The 21,925-nt window shown below is 42.3% G+C and overlaps 2 protein-coding genes across 5 annotated transcripts; one reads left to right on the forward strand and one right to left on the reverse strand.

Annotated features, from left to right (window-relative positions):
* Window positions 1-433: 433 nt before the first annotated feature.
* Window positions 434-16,744, reverse strand: LOC109474665 (PAB-dependent poly(A)-specific ribonuclease subunit PAN2-like). 4 transcript variants are annotated; one of them, XM_019775010.1, is made up of 32 exons: window positions 16,269-16,744; window positions 15,092-15,234; window positions 14,584-14,756; window positions 14,076-14,196; window positions 13,859-13,936; window positions 13,401-13,519; window positions 12,840-12,984; window positions 12,122-12,343; window positions 11,608-11,687; window positions 11,421-11,471; window positions 10,975-11,162; window positions 10,686-10,754; window positions 10,378-10,472; window positions 9,945-10,073; window positions 9,320-9,469; window positions 8,406-8,610; window positions 8,009-8,115; window positions 7,660-7,758; window positions 6,941-6,970; window positions 6,156-6,292; window positions 5,400-5,477; window positions 4,425-4,557; window positions 4,067-4,207; window positions 3,852-3,911; window positions 3,636-3,726; window positions 3,289-3,446; window positions 2,974-3,059; window positions 2,616-2,673; window positions 2,410-2,516; window positions 1,881-1,953; window positions 1,500-1,593; window positions 434-1,033 (listed from the first exon to the last, which is right to left on the reverse strand). In XM_019775010.1, exons 1-32 carry the CDS (start codon window positions 16,633-16,635, stop codon window positions 858-860), a joined length of 3,963 nt encoding a protein of 1,320 aa, XP_019630569.1. In that variant the 5' UTR covers window positions 16,636-16,744; the 3' UTR covers window positions 434-857. The 4 variants fall into 4 exon arrangements, with proteins under 4 accessions (XP_019630569.1, XP_019630570.1, XP_019630571.1 ...); XM_019775011.1 differs by lacking the exon at window positions 6,941-6,970; XM_019775012.1 differs by lacking the exon at window positions 5,400-5,477 and having other exon boundaries at window positions 435-1,033.
* A 77-nt stretch (window positions 16,745-16,821) lies between these two features.
* Window positions 16,822-20,554, forward strand: LOC109474666 (F-box/LRR-repeat protein 7-like). The gene is made up of 4 exons (XM_019775014.1): window positions 16,822-16,935; window positions 17,619-19,196; window positions 19,342-19,598; window positions 20,352-20,554. The coding sequence occupies exons 2-4, from the start codon at window positions 17,624-17,626 to the stop codon at window positions 20,499-20,501; spliced, it is 1,980 nt and encodes a 659-aa protein (XP_019630573.1). The 5' UTR covers window positions 16,822-16,935; window positions 17,619-17,623; the 3' UTR covers window positions 20,502-20,554.
* Window positions 20,555-21,925: the final 1,371 nt, after the last annotated feature.

Genomic DNA, 21,925 nt, shown 5'->3' on the forward strand with positions numbered 1-21,925 from the left:
TAGCAGCCAAACAGAATTAATGACAGTTACTGTAAGAGATCTACATGTAGAGAGTGTTATCCATGTAGACTGTAGTCAAACATAGAAAACACCAAAATTTACATCATATATAATTTGTACTGCAAGTTGAATTAGACTTGGAGGAATGTGACAAGGTTTTCTATGGAGCTGCAGAAAAAAACAGTTCCTATTATCATCATTATTATCATCAGCAAGAAACATTGCAGTAACTACTGCTGTATGCTGTAACCAACTACAAATGTAGTTAAATTTCCTTAGCTACAAACTGATACAATGATCTTATAGCTACAGGGTAGGACTTTTCATGTAGTTAAATGTAAGGTACATCACACACCTTATTGTCATAGGACTTTCCGAGGATACCGGTATTGCAGGGCCCACTGTCAACAAGAATCTACATGTAGTAACTTTTGAAAGACTGCACCAATACTGTCCTTAACTGTTAAACAAGGCTTTATGGAATGCAGTGAAAGAGCAGTTTAACAGTGTCTACAGCAACCTTTCTGTTGCAGTCAAAACTGCCCCAAAAGACCACTCATGGGACCGATAAAATGCGATCTATGTGGACAGGGTCACTATACTTGTGTCAATGGGAAAATTTTTAAGGGCCCAGGTGGTCCTTATATACAGGTGGTCACTAGTACAGGTTTGGCTGTATACCAATGGCCAGGTGGTCCTTACATTGAGGTGGCCACAAGTACAGGTTTGGCTGTATATCAATGACCAGGTGGTCCTTATATTGAGGTGGCCACAAGTACAGGTTTGACTGTATGTACCCATGGTAAGACGAATACGACAATTACGGAATGCAGTATTTAAAATCCATCCCAGCCTCCTCATTCGTCGGGAGGTTTCCAGCCGACTTTCCGCCCCTCCTCGTACATTTTCCTCAGCGTCTTGTGGAACTCGTCCGGCTCCTGCTCGTCCTTCAGCTGTTTGAACTTCTTGTGCAGCTGCAGGGCCGTCCGCGCATCCTCTATACTGTCATGGGTGTCACTCTGGATACGCAGTTCTACGGGGGAAAGGGAGTACATCCAGAATGAAGCAAACTTGCAACTATCTAATACATGTAGTACGTATGAAAACAATACAATATTCACCCAAGGTACTAGCAAGACCACAGGTTGGATCACCTAACGACTGAATACACTGTGCTGTTTTTATTGATGTCATACCCACTCAAGAAAAACACACAAGAATGTGCTAAAAGTTGAGAAAATTTGGTGTCTCTAAACAACTCCCATGTCCAATTTGACTCCAAATCTGGTATTAGAATTTTGGAAGTGGAGCACGCAAAATGTGTCCAAATATCATTCTATGGAACTTCAGGAAGCCTGTCTGATAACCAGTAGAACACTGTGTGATACAGCTGATCAGTTTTCGGATGTTATCAGGCCCAAGTATGAGGTTTACCACACGTGGAAATGACTTATAAAGAAAGGTTAATATAAAATTAAAGTATGAAGCACACAACTTACTGAGGAAATACCAGGCCAGGAAGCGGAGTGACATCATCCTCTTGTTGGTCAGGTGGAACAACAGAACTGTGTCCACTATCTGGTCCTTGGGAACCTGGACATAAAAGGGCAGAAGGCAAATTTCTTGAAAAAAAAAAGAAAGTGATCTCGATCCACTTTTAGCTCAATAAAGAGCTAATTTTCCACTGTTTGTGACAGAGAAGACAGACACTCTGTACAGTATTTACTGGTTCATTGTTACGGGGAAATTCTCTTAGCTAATTTTTACTAGTACAATGAACAGTGTCCCTGCTCTAGAAGAGGCAATGTTCCTTTGTCTGATGTAAACAAAGTAAAGAGACACATGTTGTAACTTCACACTTGGAAACCCAGACTACGTACAAAGAGGTTGATGACTCGGAAATCCTTCTTCAGCCCGTGTCCCACCATCTTCACTCCCTTGTCAATCAAATACCTGAAACAAACGATTACACACGGTGTCAAAAGTCATATACTCCATTCCTTTAGCCATGTGTCACATAACCCATGACGGGTGCAACCACTACAGCAGTTTAGTCCCTGGCAGTGGTGTGTGTTTTACTTCCATACTCTTTCCCACATGCTAAGCAGAGAAAGCATTTTGATTTTGTGCCTTTTTTTAAGTCCTTACACAAAGTGATTGCACACAATGTAGCAGTCTCCAATTTGAAAAAGTGAATCCAAAAATTGAATTGGAATTTTGTCTCCATTGCTTATTGCTTTATCTATGTGTTTTCAAACATTTTACAAAAAGATTACTGATTTGAAACAAGAACACTTTACCATTAAATTTATACTTCTTTTGGGATTCTTAACAGTTATGGACACGTTTCTCCTTTCTTTTTAACAGTCTTACAATGCTTAAGTTTAAAATGATAGTAAGAACATGTACCTTAGCTTGAGGTAAGTAGACTTGAGCGTTGTCAGGTGTTTAGAAGAGATATTAGCATCCAAATCACCCGGCTTGATACCTGAAAACTTGGTCAGGTAATCCACCACCTAAATCATCAATAGAAATAGAAGAATTCATTGTATTACAAAAGACAAACATTGGGAAAAAAATTCACATGAACTTCTCATGAATGAAGAAAAGTTTACCTGTTCTTGGGTGGAAATGTAGTCATCTATGAAAGGTGTTCCTTCCTGGGGGCCTTGGCTGCATGAAAAAATGACATGCATTGGCAAAATGTACAGAAAACAAGTACTGTTCTGTTTATTCTTATTAATTAAAGTTAAACACATTTGATATATATTTGTATATAGTGACCAGCCCCTCCAACTCTATCCTGCCACATGCTACATAATGTAATCCAACACCAACTGGTGTCTGCCTCAGCACCAACTACCATGGTGACAGCCATCTGGTCCAGGTTATTGACCTTATTTGTTTGGAAGGAAAGAAGACGAAGAAACAGAGCAAAAACACTGTGAAGGTGAACATAATAAACAGACTCACCCCCTGATGACAGTAATCCTGGCTACTGACATGTGGCTGGGTTTGATGGTGGACCTGGTGCCATCACTGTGGAGCTCTGCCTCTTCCTACAACCATAACAACAGTAACGTTTTCAGCACCAAGGTTCGAGTAAGTAGTGTTAAAAATGTCAAGAATACTTTTACACTGTCTCAGAAAAAGAGACTGTCTCAGGTACTTCATTCGTAGCATTGGGAAAGTAACAGCGATGAGACAGATTTTGACCGGTTTTGCCTTAATTCATTCCAACACAAAGAGGAAGCAAATTTTCAATGACCACTTCCGCATTCTCCTGACCTGGTTGAGTGTGACAAACTCTGCGTCCAGAGCGACCAGGTCTCCCTCCTTCGGCATCTCCTCCGCTGCAAGAGGCTGGAACGTGATGTGTCTCTTCAGCACACGGCTGGACAGAGACGCCTCCGGGAACAGCACCTTCTCACTGATCGGGTTATGGACTGAGCATGGGAAGAAAGAAGACTAAGTAACATTTGAAAAGCAAAGGCATAATGTTTACCTTCATCTGGTCTAGCCAACAAACTGCTGCTCTGTTTATTCTGTATTGAAATGATGACAGACACACAAGCAAACACACTGAAAACAAATTATACGGTTTGCAGAGGTAAAGCTGGGTTTATGGATCTTACTTTGGCAGTCGTGTCTCTTGTTCAGGTCCTTTCTGGAGAAGTACAGAACACAGGGAACCTTCCAGGCCATGCCAAACTGGACAGCATCCAACTGTAAAATCACAAGGTTTATTCCTGCACACATATCATGACAAAAGTGGTGGTGAAGAATCTTAAAGCATATCGAACATCAAAGTATTACTACATAGTCGGTGTCAAAATATGCATTAGACTTACCTTATCCATAGGGGCAATGGCAAAGTCGTTCACTAAGTACCACTGAGTAGCTGTGATGCCCTACGTAGTGAAAAAGAGTGGAATCAATAGATTTTCAAACAACTACCTGTCTGTATTTCTCTGCAGTGTCAGGAGAAAACAGTTTGTTTACTTCTTCTATGATAGGGAATGCCAATGTGCATGTATCATACAGACACGGATTTTGTTACTAGTACCTCTTTCCTTTTATGGTAAGGTATGCCAGCCTTGATGTGTGCGACCAGGTTTCCCCCCAGTCTGGACTCCTGCACGTGGCAGACTGAGCTGGTCAGCTCGTACACCGCCCACTCCTCACTCAACTTCTCCTTCTCCACGTCCTGGAACACAAGGTCATCAGCAAGGTCAAGGTCATCAGCAAGGTCAAGGTCATCATCAAGGTCATCATCAAGCAGGTCAAGGTCAACAGCAATGAGGGCCCTATCCAGTGTCTATCCTTCTTTCCCTTGATGGAATTTTCCTGTTAGTGATGAACCAAAAACGTACCCCATTCCGTGCTCTTTGGCAGAGGGATGCCAACCTTTATCAGCCCCTTACCTCCATCTCAGGAAGCCCCTCTATCTTCAGTTCCCCATCTGACAGCGCCATTTTCAGCCCACAGGGAAGCCAGTGTGCCTGGGCCTCCTCTTGTAGACTCATCTCTAGAATCTCTGCACTGGACAACACAGTTCTGAGGAAACAAAGAGGTAAAAATGGCAGCTACTGTAATTGTTTCCAAACACTGCACACTTGTCTGTTGTTCTTTAACAGAATTTTGTAATCTTTAGCAATCCTCACATTAGATAGTCAAATTTACACCTACAAAGGCTATTACATTGAGTATTCTTTAATTGTTACTGTGAGAGTGAATTTGGTGCGATGTAACCTTAGACTATTTATCTATCCTAGCACTGGGTACATACTAGTAGTCAGTTGCAATAAGTCATATTTCTCTACCAAAAATCAGCATAAGGCTGATAAAACAATCCTCTTTACACCATTGTGACAGAACAAGCCTGAAAGTCAGAAGAAGAAAAGCAGCGCAGTTTTCACCAACAAACACACAATATTCCACAACTGCTGCTGAAAGGTTGAAAAAGAATGCAGGTTGTTAGTTGCAACAGGGTAAGAATGACACACCAGATACCAGGACAACCAGCTAAGAAAATTCTCAGGGGTCATAATACTTCAGTCTGTACAGAGCATGGCTTTAGTCTAAATTGGTCCAAAATGTTCTGATTTGGGGCATTTCTTGCTCCAAAGCATATCAGATATTAAAACTTTTCGCACTTCTGTCTTGGCAAATTTGAGTTGTTAAGAGTACACAACATGTAAGAGAATGAGATGGCCCTGAGGCACTACCAAAATGTGTTAAAATACTAGTACCATCCTAGCCAAAATGCACCGAGTACAGTTAAACTTGTCTATGTGACCACCTAACAGTCGAAGTAGATAGGTGGTCACTCTAGACTGGATTCTCAGTGTTTTGGATCAGTGACTGTCTGTATTTCAACCCTGAGAATGTTGACTCACGCCTGCTGTTTCTCTGCCGTGCTCCTGTGAGAAAACTTGCAGTCGGCTCGCGTGCACATGTCACCATAACGGCACGGCCTGGCAACACGGCAAGGGGTTACACTAAGGCTACACTACACTTATCTACAGCAACATGGCAAGGGGTTACACTAATGCTACACTACACTTATCTACAGCAACATGGCAAGGGGTTACACACTAATGCTACACTGCACTTATCTACAGCAACATGGCAAGGGGTTACACACTAATGCTACACTACACTTATCTACAGCAACATGGCAACAGGTTATACTAATGCTACACTACACAACATCTGTCAGGGCTCGAAATAATATTCTTCCTGCATACTTGTACTGCTGCAGGTAACATCTGAAGTTACCATGTATTTTCTTTTCCATTTGATGATTCAACAAACAACATTTAGGACATTATTTCTGTTACCAGTTAGCACCAATCAAAATATAGTTTTCTGCTAGGTAGATTAGGTGCATGTACTAGTAGACATCAGAAGTATCTGCACAGCTGCAATTTCATCTGAACTGTGTATGCAGTTTATACTTCGAGCCCTGGTAGTTTAAAAAAGTGAACTACGGTTACTGTATTTGTACTCAAAATTAAAGTGTGGTTTGATTTCATACTTACATGTATGATAACAACATGACTCTCAAATAAATCAGAGAAGCTGCAAACAGTTTCAAGATTTACAAAAAGCAATAAACTTTTGAATCCCCAGCCAGCCAATCAGCTACCTACGTTTGTTCCTTGTCCTGTGGCCCGTGGGAGAACTTGCAGTCTGACCGCGTACAGTGACTCCCGTAGCGACAGGGTCGAACCGTGCGGGTCTGAGACGAGGACGCCTTGGAGGAATTCTCTTCTTTTTGTTTCATGATCTGGAGGGGGATATAATGTTTTTATGATTTCAAATCTGATTTAGGTTAAATGTTTCAGGGGTAGAGGTGTTACAATCTGTAAATCAGTATTGTGTGTTATACTACTGTAATGAGGCTTCAACATGCATTTATTGTTGTTCTTTTTTCTACAGCTCTATGTATGAGTGAGACAATCAGTGAGTGAGTAAACTATGTAGTCTTTGATAGACAAGGAACTGCAATATGAATAATACAGCCACCACAAAGGTTGTAAGAAACATGAACAGACCAGCATTACTTGAAGACTAAGGTTACCAAACGTATAAAATTTACAAAGACTCTACAAGCCTCAACAAAAAAGGGTAAAAAAAATTAGTTAAAAATCCAAGGAACCCAAAGAAGAATATCAGATAGGAATAGGATAAGAAATTAGTGGATAGGGAGGCACATAGAGCCATATCCCATACATTTGGTATTGGCATTGCACCTTTCCCCTTTAACCCAGAACCAAAGACTACAAAGAACTACACCATGTATAAGTTTCAGAGCAAACCAGAACCAAAACATATTCGAACAGGTGAAAGTCCTGGTTATGTGAACAGTAAAAAAGAGAAGAGAAAAAGAGTGGTTGGTAGAGTTGGTACTGGGTTGACTGATTGAGAAACAGACCTGGTCCCACGGTACGAAGTTCGGCATTTTCTACAAGTCGACAAGGAAGGAAGGGAAAATCACAACATTACAAAACATACAAGGATTCTGAAACCTACATTCATTAGACACTAAGCCATTTGATCATGGATTAACCCCACACACTCTATGGGTGCTATACAGGACCACATTTGTAGCTTTACATAGAGAGGATAGCTGGGTGAAGGTTACATATTGTATCAGTGGAGATAAAGAAAGGGAGAGAAAAGACTTGGAGTAACAACATGCAAAACAACATTTCGGGGAAAGATGGTGCAAGATTATAGTATTTATATTTTTCCACCCAAAACATGTTGCAACAAACTTTATCACTATCTTAATCTACTTCAAGAAAGTGTCCATTTATCATTTACTATCATTAACTACCATTTACTATCATTAATTATTTCCTGCTTTCTTTTTAGAAGAAACCATCATTATAATAGTTCACAAAGCTGACATGTGTGAATCCTAATAGTATCCAAACTATAGCAATTGCTACAAGGATTTTCATTGCAGACTTTGAAATGTGTGAATTCTATAGCAGGGATATGCAACATTGATGCTACATTGTATGTTGACCAAACATCTAACAAAAACCATCATACACAAATTCAGCTTTTCCTCAGGTACAGTACGCTCTGCCGACGTTCTCCCTGCGTAGATGTCACACATGATGATAAACCACTATCTAACCCTACCTCCTCCTGAGTCTTCCAGAACAGCAGGTCCCTCTCACTGTCCAGGTGACAGTTGATGGCCAGGATGTCAGGCAGGCTCTTTAGTTTCCTGCTCTGGGTCTGGGAAAAAATTCAAGGAAAACATCTTTGCAACAATTTTGCAGCAAAAATCCTGATAGAAAAAGCAAGTTGTAAGCTGACTAGATTTTCCAGCTCTGTCCTGCTACATAATGTAACTCAAGGTCAATGTAACAGTACCAGTTACCATGGTAACAGATGTCTGGTCCAGGTCATTGACCTTATCTGTATGGAGAAGAAGAAGAAGCTGAGCAAAAGGCAAAGGTAAACATAAAAACATCCTTGTACTAACAGTGGGCTGGTATCTGTTGCAGTCCTCACACCAGGCATGGGTGACTTGTTCTGATGACATGCTGCTCTTCAGGACCTCTGTAAAGGCGTACTGCTTCTTCTTGATCTCTGTAAGACAAATAATTTGTTTGAGCCTTTTTTTATTCATGAATAACTAAATCAGCCAGCTGGCTGCTTGAGGGAAGAGACAAAAAAGCACCTTCTGCTTCTAGTTATTTTTTACTTTATTTCACCTTGTGGCAAGCCTGTGAAGCTAGTGTGATACCAAAGGACTGGATTACACTAGCTATATACAGATTGTTAAATGTATGTCTAGGTTTTTTCCCTAAGGGCACATGGCAAAATGCCAGGCAGTAGGCGAGAAATAAATGAACAACACGCAAACATCAGAGCTTCACCTGAGTCAGAAATATCCGGGTAGTTGAGTCCGTACACCATAGAGTTGGTCTCCTTGGTTGTCTCCTTCCCACACCGACACTTACTGGAGATGGTCACTTCTGAACTAAACATCTTCTCAATCGGTGTCTTCTCAACTTCTTTTGGGGGTTCTGTCTCTTCGCCCTCCTTTTTCTCAGAGTCTTCCTCTTTTGGTTCTTGGATATCCTGAGAAGCAAAAGAAGATATTGATGTCGCCACAGACTCAGTAAGGAATTACATGTACTTCATTTTGTCGATTTTCTTTGGTACATATCCATGTACACACCTTGGCCTATCAAATTCACCTTCAAGAACTATTGTAGACTGCAACTTTTTGTCACGAATACAAATACTTGAAATCTTACACAATGCCTAAGCTTTTTTTTAGATCTGCAAGGGTTACCTGGTGCTCCTGGTATAAAATATGTCTGTTCAGAACCCATCTGCTGCATAATTAACTCACCTGTGATGCACCTGTTGTAGGATACATCTGTTCAGAACTCACCTGATGCACCTGTAAGATACACCTGTTCATAACTCACCTGGTACACCTGTAAGATACACCCTACAGAACTCACCTGGTGACCTGTATGATACACCTGTCTGTAACTCACCTGGTGACCTGTATGATACACCTGTTTCTAACTCACCTGGTACACCTGTAAGATACACCTGCTGAGAACTCACCTGGGGCACCTGTAAGATACACCTGCTGAGAACTCACCTGGCGCACCTGTATGATACACCTGTTTCTAACTCACCTGGTACACCTGTAAGATACACCTGTTTCTAACTCACCTGATGCACCTGTAAGACACACCTGGTGACCTGTATGATACACCTGTAGAGAGAACTCACCTGGTGCACCTGTATGATACACCTGTTTTTAACTCACCTGGTGCACCTGCTGTACGATGAACCTGTTCCATGACTGGATGAGGCGCCCCAGGTTGACCTTGCCGGTGGCCTCCTCCTGATCCCCCAGGACCAGCCCGAGCGCCGAGGCCTCCGGAATCGTGCGGAACGCTCGCAGGAAGTTACTCGCCTGGGACAAAATTCTCTCATTGTTATCTCAGTCTGTGAAAACTGTGGTGTTGTTTTGGGTCTGTATGACTCTGGTGAGTGTCTGTTTGTTTGTATGCTCAGTTGAGTGGCAGCTAGTGGGTGAAGGGGAATAACCTAACCACAGACTACAAAAGGATTTTAGGTCCCTGGGAAGCTGGCTAGGAGCCAGCAAGAAGTCGGCCAGGGAGCCTTTTTTCCTGTGTTTTTTTTAAATAAGCTCATAGTACTTTAATTTTGTAAAACATATATAGTTGAAAAATGACCAACTAGCTATTCCAATCTTGGCCCCCGTTCGGCTTCTTTAAAAGCATTTCTTGTTTCCTAGGCCTGGATGATGGAGTGTGTCCTTGCTGGTGTGGACCCCTACGGAAACGTGGTATGAAGACTAGCCCACTGCTATCCACCCGTGTCAGGGTCTCCCACAGCTGTATAGTCAAAGACTGGATACTACTTACCTGGCAGTTCTCCCCCTTGGACATGTCCAGCATGTGGAAGAGGAAGCCCAGCTCGCAGGTGAGGCAGAATTCCTTCTCACACAGGTGAGACTGAGCTGCACACCTGAGGGGCTCGATGAAATACAGCACCTGGAACAAAGGATGGTGTTTGACATTTTTTTTTAAATTTTTGTATATTAACAACTGTGATTTTTTTTTCTGACATGACAATCCTTACTGATTACAAGCAAGAAGCGATATGCTTAGGATTAATAAGATGGCTAGATGATACATCGATGAAGGTTGGATATCCGAAACACAAGAAAAGTTACTTAGCCACCTTTGAAAACTGTCAAACATTTCAAGTAGAATTTACTACTTTTTGTCTGTGAATAACAGGATCTGTTATTCAGATTGCCAGAATGATGATCTTCCAACTCAATTTTAACCCTACCTGCAGCATAGCATTGCAGTAACTATTTGGAATGTTGGTCTCCAGCCCAGCAAAGTTGGTCCGATTGTAGTGGCGGAAGTCAAAACTATCTACACCTGTGGCGGCAGAAAAGTTAAATCATTAGATGTACATTCTGTTTGTACTTGTGTAAGCACAGAAAGAAATGCAAGCAGCAACATGTACAACATTGTACATAAAAATGCCTGCTTACCGCTACATACATTTTGTTAGTGCTCAGGCCAACAGCTGTAAGTCCTCAAGTTTTTTCTGTAACTGTGTTCAATTACACTGTGCAATGAAATACATACCCAGTTTTGTGTATTTGATCTCTACTTTGCGGTATCTCTTCGGCACCATGTACCAACGGGGGCTCTCTCCTGTCGGGAGAGAAAAACAAAGAATTCAGACAAAATATGTTGCCATTATGATATAGTAAATAACAGTATAAGAGGAACAAACTCTTCTATAAAATTCAAAATACAAGACTGTTTCCATTGGAAACTTCCCAATGCATCAATACCACCCAAGACCTGTAACAATGCACAACAATGCAAATTACTTATACTAAGGTATGCCAAATGGTATTGAAGGTCCTACCCCTTGCCCCCGGTGACTCTGGAACAGTACTGGTTGCCCCGGGTGAGGTTGCAGGAATGGTGATGGCCAGGTCCTTGGCTCGGTACGGCACCTGGTTCCGCTTCTTCACCCTGGGGTTGGGCGCGTAGCCGATGAACTGCACAACCTTCATGGATGCCAGGATCTCGGGGTCAATTGGGGGCATCCGTCTGGGGAGGGAAGGTCCAAACTTTCACATGGGAATTTTTGTGTGTGCTAACTTACACCAGCACTTTCTTCTAGTACATTAGGTGCTTGTCAAGTGACCAAAAGACTTTATCTAGAACTACAACATTTTCTTCATGAGTTTGCCAACAATTACATGTACAACTATCATACAAACAAAGATGTGTTTTGAAATGTGTAACATGTTGTAATGTATAATGCTACCTGAGTGTATTGTATTGTTACAATCTAAACAAACTTACCTCTTTACATATTTCATGCAGTCCTCTGGCCAGTCAGACAGTAGAGGACCACTGGAAAATAAATTACACAAGGCATTCTCAAGCATGTTATGCCTCAGGATAACTGATGCTACATTGGTGGATCTTTTTAAATTCACATTTATTAACGTGGTGGTCTACGAGGATTATGAGAGTAAATCTTACTTACTGGCAGTTTTCGTACAGCATGGGAATACTCGCTAAGGGAGTCAGTGGGTCCACTATGGACATGGCTGGAAGGTGTTCTGGCTGTATATGGGACAGAGAAAAATATGATGGTAATATTTATGGCAACGAATTGTAGCTGTGGATAAACCTCTTATGGTTCCTAGTCTTCTTTCTTCCATCCACTCATCCATCCATGCACCCACATACACACACACACACACACATACTCATCCACCCACTGAATCCATGAATTTATCCAAAAGGCCACAAACCCACCCACATACACTCCATCCATCCATCCATCCATCCATCCATCCATCCATCCATCCATCCATCCATCCAACTCAATCCATCCATCCATCCATCCAACTCAATCCATCCATCCAAATCCATACCACTCAATCCATGAATTCAACAAACCCACCTACTCACAAACCCACCCATACAATCAATCATCATTCAATCCACCGAACCACTCACCCTGACCCATCCATTGACCCAACCCCTGTACTTACATGATCAGCGAATTCCGTAGGGTGGGAGTAGTTATTGTACAGGACCTCCTCTCTGTCTGTCCACAGGTGCAGCAAACCTCCGTTGTCTCCGAAGGAGAAGGCCTCACACGATGTGGAGATGTCGAAGCCCATGCACATGTGTCCGTGGGTGTTCAGCTGGTGGATGGCCATACTGGCGGGGGTCATGACCCCGGCCAGATCCAGGATCTGGAACTGACCAGCCTGATGGGAAAACACAATCAAACAGCACCACCTGTTGATATCGATACAAACTGCAGGTCCAATACCAGTCGGTATGAAAATGTGAGAACAAGTTTATAACAAGAATTTTAAAAATTGACACAAAAAAATTGTACAAAAAAAATTGTGCTTCCACACATTTAATGTATACTTTTCAAGTGAACATTTTCGCTGTGCCACGTGCCTGCAAAGCTGGTGTCTTACGTCAAAGGGAGGTTATACCAGTTGTACGGTTACAGATGTGCAAGATAACATGTAACATAACCAGCAGATTATGGTTCCTACAGTACAAGGGTTGTCCAATGGATACAGATAATTTAAAGGACAAACACAGTAATTTAAAAATATCACCCCTATGGGTGTGGGATTGGTAGAAACCAATAGATCACCTTTTGCAAATAGGATTTTTTGGTTAAAAGGCACCAAAACTGAAATTACTGTATTTGTCCTTTAACGTACAGGCTACTGTCCACCACACCTGTGACACAGCGACAATCCTGGGTGTGTAGGTGGGAACGAAGCGGAGGAACATCGGGTCGATGGACAGCTGCATGGGCGCCATCGCTCGCATCACACGCAGGTCATAGATCATCAGGAAACGGTCAACCGCCAAACTGCCTCTCCTGGTGCAGCAGGCAAGAAATGTACGTGTATTTGTGATTTATTATGTTTACCAAAGGAAAACATACCTGTTTCCTCTTCTTCTTCTCCAAACCAAAAAGGTCAATGACCTGAACCAGACTCTCTGTTACCATGGTAATTACTGTTGGGTTACATCATGTTGCAATTTTATAGCAGGAGGGATTTAGACTCCTGTCACCATATAAATGAATGTGTTTGAGTAAGAATTAACAGAGCAGATCATATGCGAAGGTAAACATTATGCATTTGCTCTGCAAATGTTACCTTTCTAATTTATTCAAAATTTATTCAAAATTTCAAAATATAAACCTGTTTCATTGACGGGGCTAGAAATACCACTTACATATACAGGAAAAGTACAGGTAAAATAAACAAATCTAAGTCAACAATTGTTTACCTGGTAGAAAAGCCGGCTGTAACCAGCAGGTTTCCATGGACGTCGAAGTCAGACAGGGAGCCAGAGTGAGCCTTCAGGATGTGCTCCACTTTAAAGGTGTTCATGTCACGTAAGGTCACCTGGGGACACATAGAAGAACAGTTATTACAGCAGGCACTGGACTTCTGATGGTTTTTGCTATTATCAAAGTTATTATTGAAGTTTGTAGCTTTTACCTTCTGAGTCTTAAAAGGAACTACAGGAATGATTGAACAGTTGTTAGTTTCTGGATTTTAAAACAGATTCTGTCTAGTCAAACTTGAAATTGAAGTTGTTAAGTCTGGTACTAGGGGAGGAATGGAAAACCAGTTGAGCTCACCAAAGAGCTAATCTTCCATTGGTCATGATACACATTGCCCAGATTAATGAAAGACAAATTAAACAAACAAACAAATAAACAAACAACAGTTTCTCCTTACCTGTCCACTTGTATCCCCACAGCATATGAATCTGTTGGTGTGTCTGAATATAGCCACTCCGGGATCCCCCACTTCAAGCTGTAGAGCAGGGGGAGAAAAAACATCTGCAAATTTTATGACTAGTTCTGTTAGTATGTTTTCTACTATCGTAAAATGTATACCACGTGAGAGACTCTAACTATGTTCAGGAAATGTATTGATAGTAAAAGTTTCTTACCAAGTTTACTTGCTGCCCAGAATTTAGATCAAACTCAATGACTTTGTCCTGGTGCCCCCCTATGAGAAGAGTGGTTGGGTCCACCAGTGTCATGACCTGCATGTCGTGCATGTCCTCTCCACTGTAAAACAGGGGTGGGCAGGACCAGTCAAACAGGGTGCAATAAAACCATATTTTTGTTAGCTTAGGCATATCTTACTTCTAAAACCTAATCTTGTACATGTAGAGGTATATGTATATATATTATTACTGTAATATCATAAAAAAACATGAAATCCTTCATAGATTAAGTTGTTTTGTAAAATTTTTATTCACATAGAATAATGTAATAGTTTTGTAGATTGTTAAGCCACCTTATATGTTGCCTTAATGTTTTGTCATGTCTTGTTAGCAGGGCAAGCCCTTTGTAACAGCCACTGGCTAGTTGGGCTGCCCTGGCTGTGAGGACTGAACAGCCAAACCAATAAACAACTTGAACAAGTACAGTTTAACTGCAGCGATCACAGACCTGAAATCGAAGATGGTGAGCCCGCCGCGCTCGGAGCACCTCATTCGGTTGTTCCCGAGCAGCAGCACACCGTTGTCGATACTGAGAACCTGCCGCATCTCCGTCCCAACAGGCAGCGGCTGGAAGGACGAGTACTTCTGCATACCCGGGCCGTAGTACGACGTCACGTGGCCCTGGGTGGGAAAGACTTTAACTTATTCATACTCATACAGACATTTAAAATCTCTTTCCATTTCAATTCTATCAAACATCAGATTGCTGAATCACAAGTGCAGAAACAGCCATCTAATATCATAGTTGCTGATGTTTTAACCTTACCAAAGGAACACAAGCTTGAAAAACAGGCCAGTAATACACTAGTTCTCTTTGGACTGTGACAGTCAGAGATAAAGGTACAAACTTGCCAAACTTGATAAATGTTAATAATGTCTGATAAAAACGACAAGTTTTATATGAAACTTAAATTCTGAGAAATTATATTTTGACTAAAAATTTCTGAGCATCTCACCCCTTGGTTCCCCATCCATAGCAGCTCCTGATGGAGGTCAAAGGCCACGGCGGACACCCCGTAGCGATCTCCTCCGTCCGCGACTATCGTGTGGAGCTCGTGGTACTCCTCGTTACCCACAGGGGGGTTCGATATGCCTCGACCTACAGAATAATTCTGTCTTAGTTTTATTTCTGAACGTTGATTGCTAACAATGTTTACAAATACTATTATTAGTCTGTAGTCTATTGCTTATTACAGTCACTGCATTTGTATTGTATTTTCCTGTGTAACTGCATAACACACCAGCCAGCTTAGCTTTGCAGGCACGTTTTTGTATGTATGTTGTAACATAGCCGTGGCGACTATTGATTCGGGCTTACATTGCATTACCCTCAGCAATAGTCGTGGAAAGATCCATTGGCAGAACTGCACATTTCCCGTTGGCTGCTCGATGCTCCGTTTTTGACCCGGTTTTTTGCTGTCCCGAGCTTCCCTACAATATAACTCCACAATTGGCCGGGTTGCCGATGTTTAGATCAGCCTAAATATTCCACAGCGCGACAGAAAAGTAGTAAAATAGCTAGTCGGCACAAGCTGGCGCCATCTTGGATATAGTCGGGAATGTCCGCTACCGCCGTCGGGAACGCTCGGTAGCGTCACGATTACCGAAGCCCGACCGAAAGCTCTCCGATTATAACCGGAAAGGCTACCGAGCGTTCCCGACGGCGGTAGCGGACATTCCCGACTATATCCAAGATGGCGCCAGCTTGTGCCGACTAGCTATTTTACTACTTTTCTGTCGCGCTGTGGAATATTTAGGCTGATCTAAACATCGGCAACCCGGCCAATTGTGGAGTTATATTGTAGGGAAGCTCGGGACAGCAAAAAACCGGGTCAAAAACGGAGCATCGAGCAGCCAACGGGAAATGTGCAGTTCTGCCAATGGATCTTTCCACGACTATTGCTGAGGGTAATGCAATGTAAGCCCGAATCAATAGTCGCCACGGCTAGTTGTAACAGTGTTTTCCTCATTGACTGATGGAGGAAGACAAAGTTTTTGTGTCATATCATTCCCTTTGTTCATCAAACTGTATTGCCATAAGAAAGAATACTGAAACTTATAAACTTGAATCTGTGACAAGGTCAGTCAATCGCCCCTCCCCCTTCCGAACGACAGAACCTGTGCTGTCCGTACCGCTGTGCATGATGCCGTGCTGGTCCTGATGCTGTCCGCTATGATGCTGTCCGTTTGGATCACTGGGATGGAAGCCTTCCTCGAAACCGCTGGAGTTGTGTCCGTAGTCGCCGCTCCCGTTAAAGCTGCCGTCTAAAATGGGGACGTGCCCGTCCACAAATATCTCTGGATGGTGCTGCGGCTGCTGCGGCGCGTGCGGAACGGGGGAGGGGGCGAAGGGCGGGGCGTGAGGCCCCGGGGAGGGCGCAAAAGGCGGCGCGTCGGGGCTGAACGTGCTCGCGCTGGTTGTGGTCGCGGTGGCGGGGCTGAAATGTGGAGCGTACGGATTCGGCGGCATCCCGCCTCCCGTAGACGTGTTAAACTCCATTTTACAACTCCTTTTGGTCCTAGGATATATGCGTGAACGTTTCACGGAGTTATAGACTGTTAGAGGAATGTAAAGTTGTATAAAAAGCGGTCAAATTTTCGAGAGAAAATTTGACGGGAACCAAAACAAAAACGAACCGACCATGTTTCTTACCCATGGGTCCGTGCGCCGGGTCGGAGGTCAGCTGGGGCATTGCATCAGTTGTTTTGATTTTTCGATGTCAACAGAAGAAATAACTGCCAAAACCGGTCATCTATTAAGTTAAACACGGGCGTTCTGCGCTCAGAAACATTGTGACAGGTAAAAATTCTACCATTTATAATCAGGATGTTAGTTTGATCGGATTTATTTTGCCTGAAAATGGAGAAAACGTGAACTATTTCCGATGTAAACATTGACAATCTTGGGGGAGGGGCCCGAACCGGGTTGTAGGGAAGTTGGGCGTGTCATTTTCACAAGATGTAACCATATTTATCCAGTTTTTGTCCATATATTGCCGTATGCTGTGATAGCTGGGGACCCAACAGTGCACGCTAAATAAAAAGGACCCAAGGGGTCAAACTGCGTTGCCTGCCAGGAAGTATAAATAACTTTACAGTATCGAGTATGGTAAATAATTGTGTAACCGCTTAACATTCCTGGCGACTTGCCAACGCACCATCGCAATACGTACACATAGTCAGATAATATTGAGAAAGACGAACCCTTGAACGAAATATTTGTAAAGTAAATGTGGTGTAGAAAATTTGGGAGATAATTTTTTTAAGCAATCTGTTACAGTCCACTGACTCTGGAGGGGTCATCATAATCAACATAGGGTAGTAACCAATCATTAACACCAAAACACATTCCCTATAGAGAAACCAGTTCGCATCCCATCTTCAATAACATGTAGGTGAAGCAAACGAAGTAAAAGAAGAATATGCTGTCTTGTTACACCTGGTTACTAGTATATTTTTAACAACTTCCTTTTCCACCTGCAGGAGCCATGAGTATCTATGACCTGAGCGACCCCCTCCTCCTCCAGATCTTCCAGTTCCTGGACCACCGAGACGTCTGCCTCGCCTTACGCCAGACATGTCAGCAGTGGTACCGCCTCAGCTACGACTTCACACTCTGGCAGCGTCTACGCTTCTCAGGCTTTTCCCAGCTCCGGAACGAACACTTCCTGCCTCTACTACGCTACTACGGAGACAGTATACAGGAGATTGACATTAGTGGGTGCAAAGGAATAGACGCTCTCGGGTTCAACGCCATCTCAGAACACTGTAAGAGTTTGAGGAAGCTGAACTTATCCGACACCTACATTGCAGGAGAAGCCTTTTTGAAGATTTGCGAGGAGTGCCCCAAAATCAAGGAGTTGAACATTTTCGACTGCCAGTTCATATCGTACAAAGTGCTTTCCTCTATACCAACATGTTTGCAAGGATTGAGAAAGCTTAGCATGTTAAACAGGTTAGATCCACTACAGTATGTACTGAATAGAAGTTCCGTCATCTCTGTGTACCAGTCTCTAATCAAGAACTGTAAGGAGCTTGTTGAGCTTGACTGCAAGGCCTCGGACTTTGTTGAAGATGACATTTTCAGTGACGGAATAGCCAATCTCCACAGCCTGAACCTTTCCCACTGTACAGGGGTGTCAGACGATGGGATCCAGTCTATAGCAGTCAGCTGCAGTGCTCTACGTCACCTCAACATCTCACACACGTACATCAGTAACAGGGGAATGGAAGTCATATCACGTTGTTGCAAATATCTGACGCATCTGGATGTAAGCGACTGTCGTAATGTCACGGACATCGGCGTGTGCATGGTAGCGCACAACTGCCACGAGCTCCGCCATCTTGACGTCCACGGGGAGTCGTGGATGGCGCTACGACCTCACAGCACGGGAAACATCACCGACGTGACGTTGAAGGTCCTCGCCTCATGGTGTCCGAGCTTGGAGTACCTGGACACCACGGGATGTTGGGGGGTTACAGACGACGGCGTACGTGCGATTACCACGGCCTGTAAGAACCTGCAGCACCTGGAAGTACGCGGATGTCTATCCATCAGCGACCAATCACTGCTCAGCCTTGCCGACAACTCCCGAGAGCTGCGATCCCTCAACATATCAGAGTGCGTGAAAGTTACATCTGCAGGTTTGAACCTTCTGGTGACGAAATGTACCAAGCTGCAGTTCCTGAAAGCAGAAACCTGCCATTATCTTGCCAACCTGAGGTTCAGCTGCCAGGTGCAGCATTCCGTTGGGTGCAGCTGCTCACAGCTGCCTGCTAAAGATGTCCGTGGGTCTTCCTTCACAGGCCAGATATTCCCTAAGACTCTGGAGAGGCACTTCCAGTGTATAGATGAAGCAGGCACTTCTTCAGGTGGCTTCCAAGCCCTGTGTCGACCTCAGGTGGAGAAGTGTAAGATCACGCCCTGTGTGTTGAGTCACTTGGACCTGTCCTTCTGCTCCAACATAGCTGATGACGCCATCCAGCAGGTGGCATCTTTCTGCCAGCAGCTGAAGCACCTGTCACTCATGGGCTGTTACCTGGTAACTGACAAAGGGATTGGTGAGCTCATTTTTGATTGGCTGCTGTCATTTTCTGTTGGTGTCAATTTTCATGGCAATGATGGTCTTGACACATTGTGTGTGTGTGTGTGTGAATGCTTTTAAAAAGACTTAAAAAGTGTAAAAAAATTTTTCTTGCCCAACAGGTCACATTGCTAAGCACTGCAAGCTACTGGAGCATCTGAACCTATCGTGCAGCCGTACACAACGGTCCAAGCTAACTGACCAGACACTGTCAGAGCTGGCAGGGTTGTGTCACTCTCTGAAACACCTCAATCTCTACAACGGGGTCTGCTTCTCGGAGAAGGGCATCGGTCAGCTGATGAACAGGTGCTGGTCACTCAGGGAGCTGTGCTTGACCACCGGCACTCGGACAAAACTGGACGCAGAAGTCATTTGTCGGGTAATTACCACAACCATGCACAATAAAACAGTTAGTCAAGCAACTGAATAGATACAGATATATAGTGGAAGGACTTACTCAAGCTTAAGTAACAGTTTTCTTGTGTATTCACATTATCTGGATGTCTAATCTTCATCCACATATCACAACCTTTGTAAGGCTTTGAATACTTAATTTTTTAATCATTACAATAATCCATCATAATTAGTTACTACATGAAGTACTAGTTAATTGTAACATTGGGTAACGAGAGGGGGGCACATTGTACAAATCACTCTACTGTTGTAACAGTTGTGTGTATGTGGCATAATAAGGCCACACCAATTTAATTTGTTGGTTCTCGGATTTTTTCAGAAAAAATATGAAGCGACAGGGCGAAAAAAGTAAAAATAAAAACAGGTCTAGGCATCCCATTATAGGCTTAAATGCTACGGAATGAGCCATGAAGTCAACACAATCGCTGGGTTAAAATTTAAACATTGAATTTTGAACTTTTAATCAAACCACTGCAATGATAGATGGGAAAACTGTAACAACTAGGAAGAAAAGGACTTTCCTCAACTGTTTGGGGCAAAATATGAGCATTTTTCAGTTGATTCAGGACCTGAATCTAATTTTTTTTTCTTTTTTTTTGTAAATCAGAAAAAAACGAAGAGGCGAATCTGAGAACCAACAAATTAAATTGGTGTGGCCTAAAGTAAGTTGAAACTTTGTCCTTTGTCTAATGTTAATTTATAACTGTGTATGTTCCAGGCCATCATGTCAGCACGAGGAGACTGTATCGGTAAGATTCAGGCAGAGATGGACTGTCAGCAGCGATGGCCCCTGCTGCCAGCCTCGCCTCGTGTCGCCACCATGGAACGTAACATCCTCTTCAAGTTTCCCAGGAAGAGCAGCATGTGATGGGCGCATTTAAGGCCGCATAATTTTATTTCTTTGGTTCTCTGGCATTTTAACAACCCTTGTCCTGTGGCGCTCATATATGTATGGGCTGCACATACAGTACCATCTATATAGGTATATACAATTTTGGGGTATTTCTCGTGCAACACCTCACACCGCAGCAAAACAAACGAATGCGGAAGTAACTATGCCACTGCAGGGCAAAAAAAGTCTAGGGCCTATGATCTGATTAAGACATGAAATTATTTAAAAATATTGTGTAAAAATTGCCAGCAGGACAAGAGTTAAGATGAAGCAAGCAATCATAAAAGGAGAGGACAGGTATTGACGTTGAATATGACTACCGGTATATTCACTCCATAAAACTCAAGGTAATGGAAATAGTGTTGCTGCAGGTTTTGAAACTCAGGTATTTGTTTTGATTGTCACTTTTGATATTATTTTCTGGTTTTATTGTGCTTTTTATCATCATAATGCAATAGCATTTAAATGATTATGTGTCATTCACATGTATATTATGTAACAATAGCTATTGGTTTGAAGAATTGTCGATTTTACATATTAATGTTATGTAAGTATAGCTATTGCAGTCCAGTTCAGTATTTGCAGTGCAAGAAAATTAACCCTAGTTATCCCTCCCGACTTTAACTGATATGTGATGTGGACAAGTTCATAGCAGGAAGAAGGTTGAACTTGAAGACCTTAAATTGTTATGAAGCAGTATTTCATACATTTTATCAAATAAGAATATGGGATTCTTGTGTCTTACTGAGATTATTTTATATTTTACATTTTTGTATGGTTATTTTCTATGTGAAAGTTTGTTGCTTTGTGTTGTTTGTGTATGGTTTATTGTAAAGTACATCATTCAGTAGTTGCATTTTAACTTGTGTCTATATGATACAAATTAATATATAGATTATGCAAACAATGCTCTTGCCGAATATGTATTGTCATGTGTAAATATGACTAAGTGTGGCTACATAGCTATATGATCTATAATACAGATTCAGTCTGTAAACTGAACTATAGTAAATTTGATACTCTACACTGTATTCACTGTGTACATTATGTCATAAATCGGTGGTATGTCAACATGAAGTTGCTATGTACTCGTATGTGTATTATGGCAAACTGGCAGTATTTCACACAGTATGTAATAAAAACGTATAATTATGATCTCACACTGTCTGCAAATGTACTTGTTTATTTGGTATCAATTACATGTTTTTACAGAGTGAGACAGAACTATTTTTGTAAAAATGATTCTATAAATATCACAGGCAGCATTGCAGGTAAACATGAATATCATGGTGTATCATATAAAATTTTGGAAATGAAAGTCATTTTGGTTCCTAGTGAATTCTTTCATCAGTGACAACTTTGGAAGGATAAGGATACTAACCTCCAAATTTTCGATGGCT

Source organism: Branchiostoma belcheri, unplaced genomic scaffold, assembly GCF_001625305.1.
Source record: "Branchiostoma belcheri isolate BF01 breed outbred unplaced genomic scaffold, Haploidv18h27 scaffold31, whole genome shotgun sequence".
Lineage (NCBI taxonomy): Eukaryota > Metazoa > Chordata > Leptocardii > Amphioxiformes > Branchiostomatidae > Branchiostoma > Branchiostoma belcheri.

Excerpts from the sequence above, each read along its gene's own strand:
- LOC109474666 (XM_019775014.1), top strand. The coding sequence starts at position 17,624 with ATGAGTATCTATGACCTGAGCGACCCCCTCCTCCTCCAGATCTTCCAG. Across the intron at positions 19,197-19,341 it reads GGTAACTGACAAAGGGATTG|GTCACATTGCTAAGCACTGC; the intron begins GTGAGCTCATTT and ends CTTGCCCAACAG. Across the intron at positions 19,599-20,351 it reads ACGCAGAAGTCATTTGTCGG|GCCATCATGTCAGCACGAGG; the intron begins GTAATTACCACA and ends TGTATGTTCCAG.
- LOC109474665 (XM_019775010.1), bottom strand. The coding sequence starts at position 16,635 with ATGGAGTTTAACACGTCTACGGGAGGCGGGATGCCGCCGAATCCGTAC. Across the intron at positions 14,197-14,583 it reads CTCACCATCTTCGATTTCAG|TGGAGAGGACATGCACGACA; the intron begins GTCTGTGATCGC and ends CCTGTTTTACAG. Across the intron at positions 12,344-12,839 it reads GGATTGTCGCTGTGTCACAG|GCTGGTCAGTTCCAGATCCT; the intron begins GTGTGGTGGACA and ends TTTTCCCATCAG.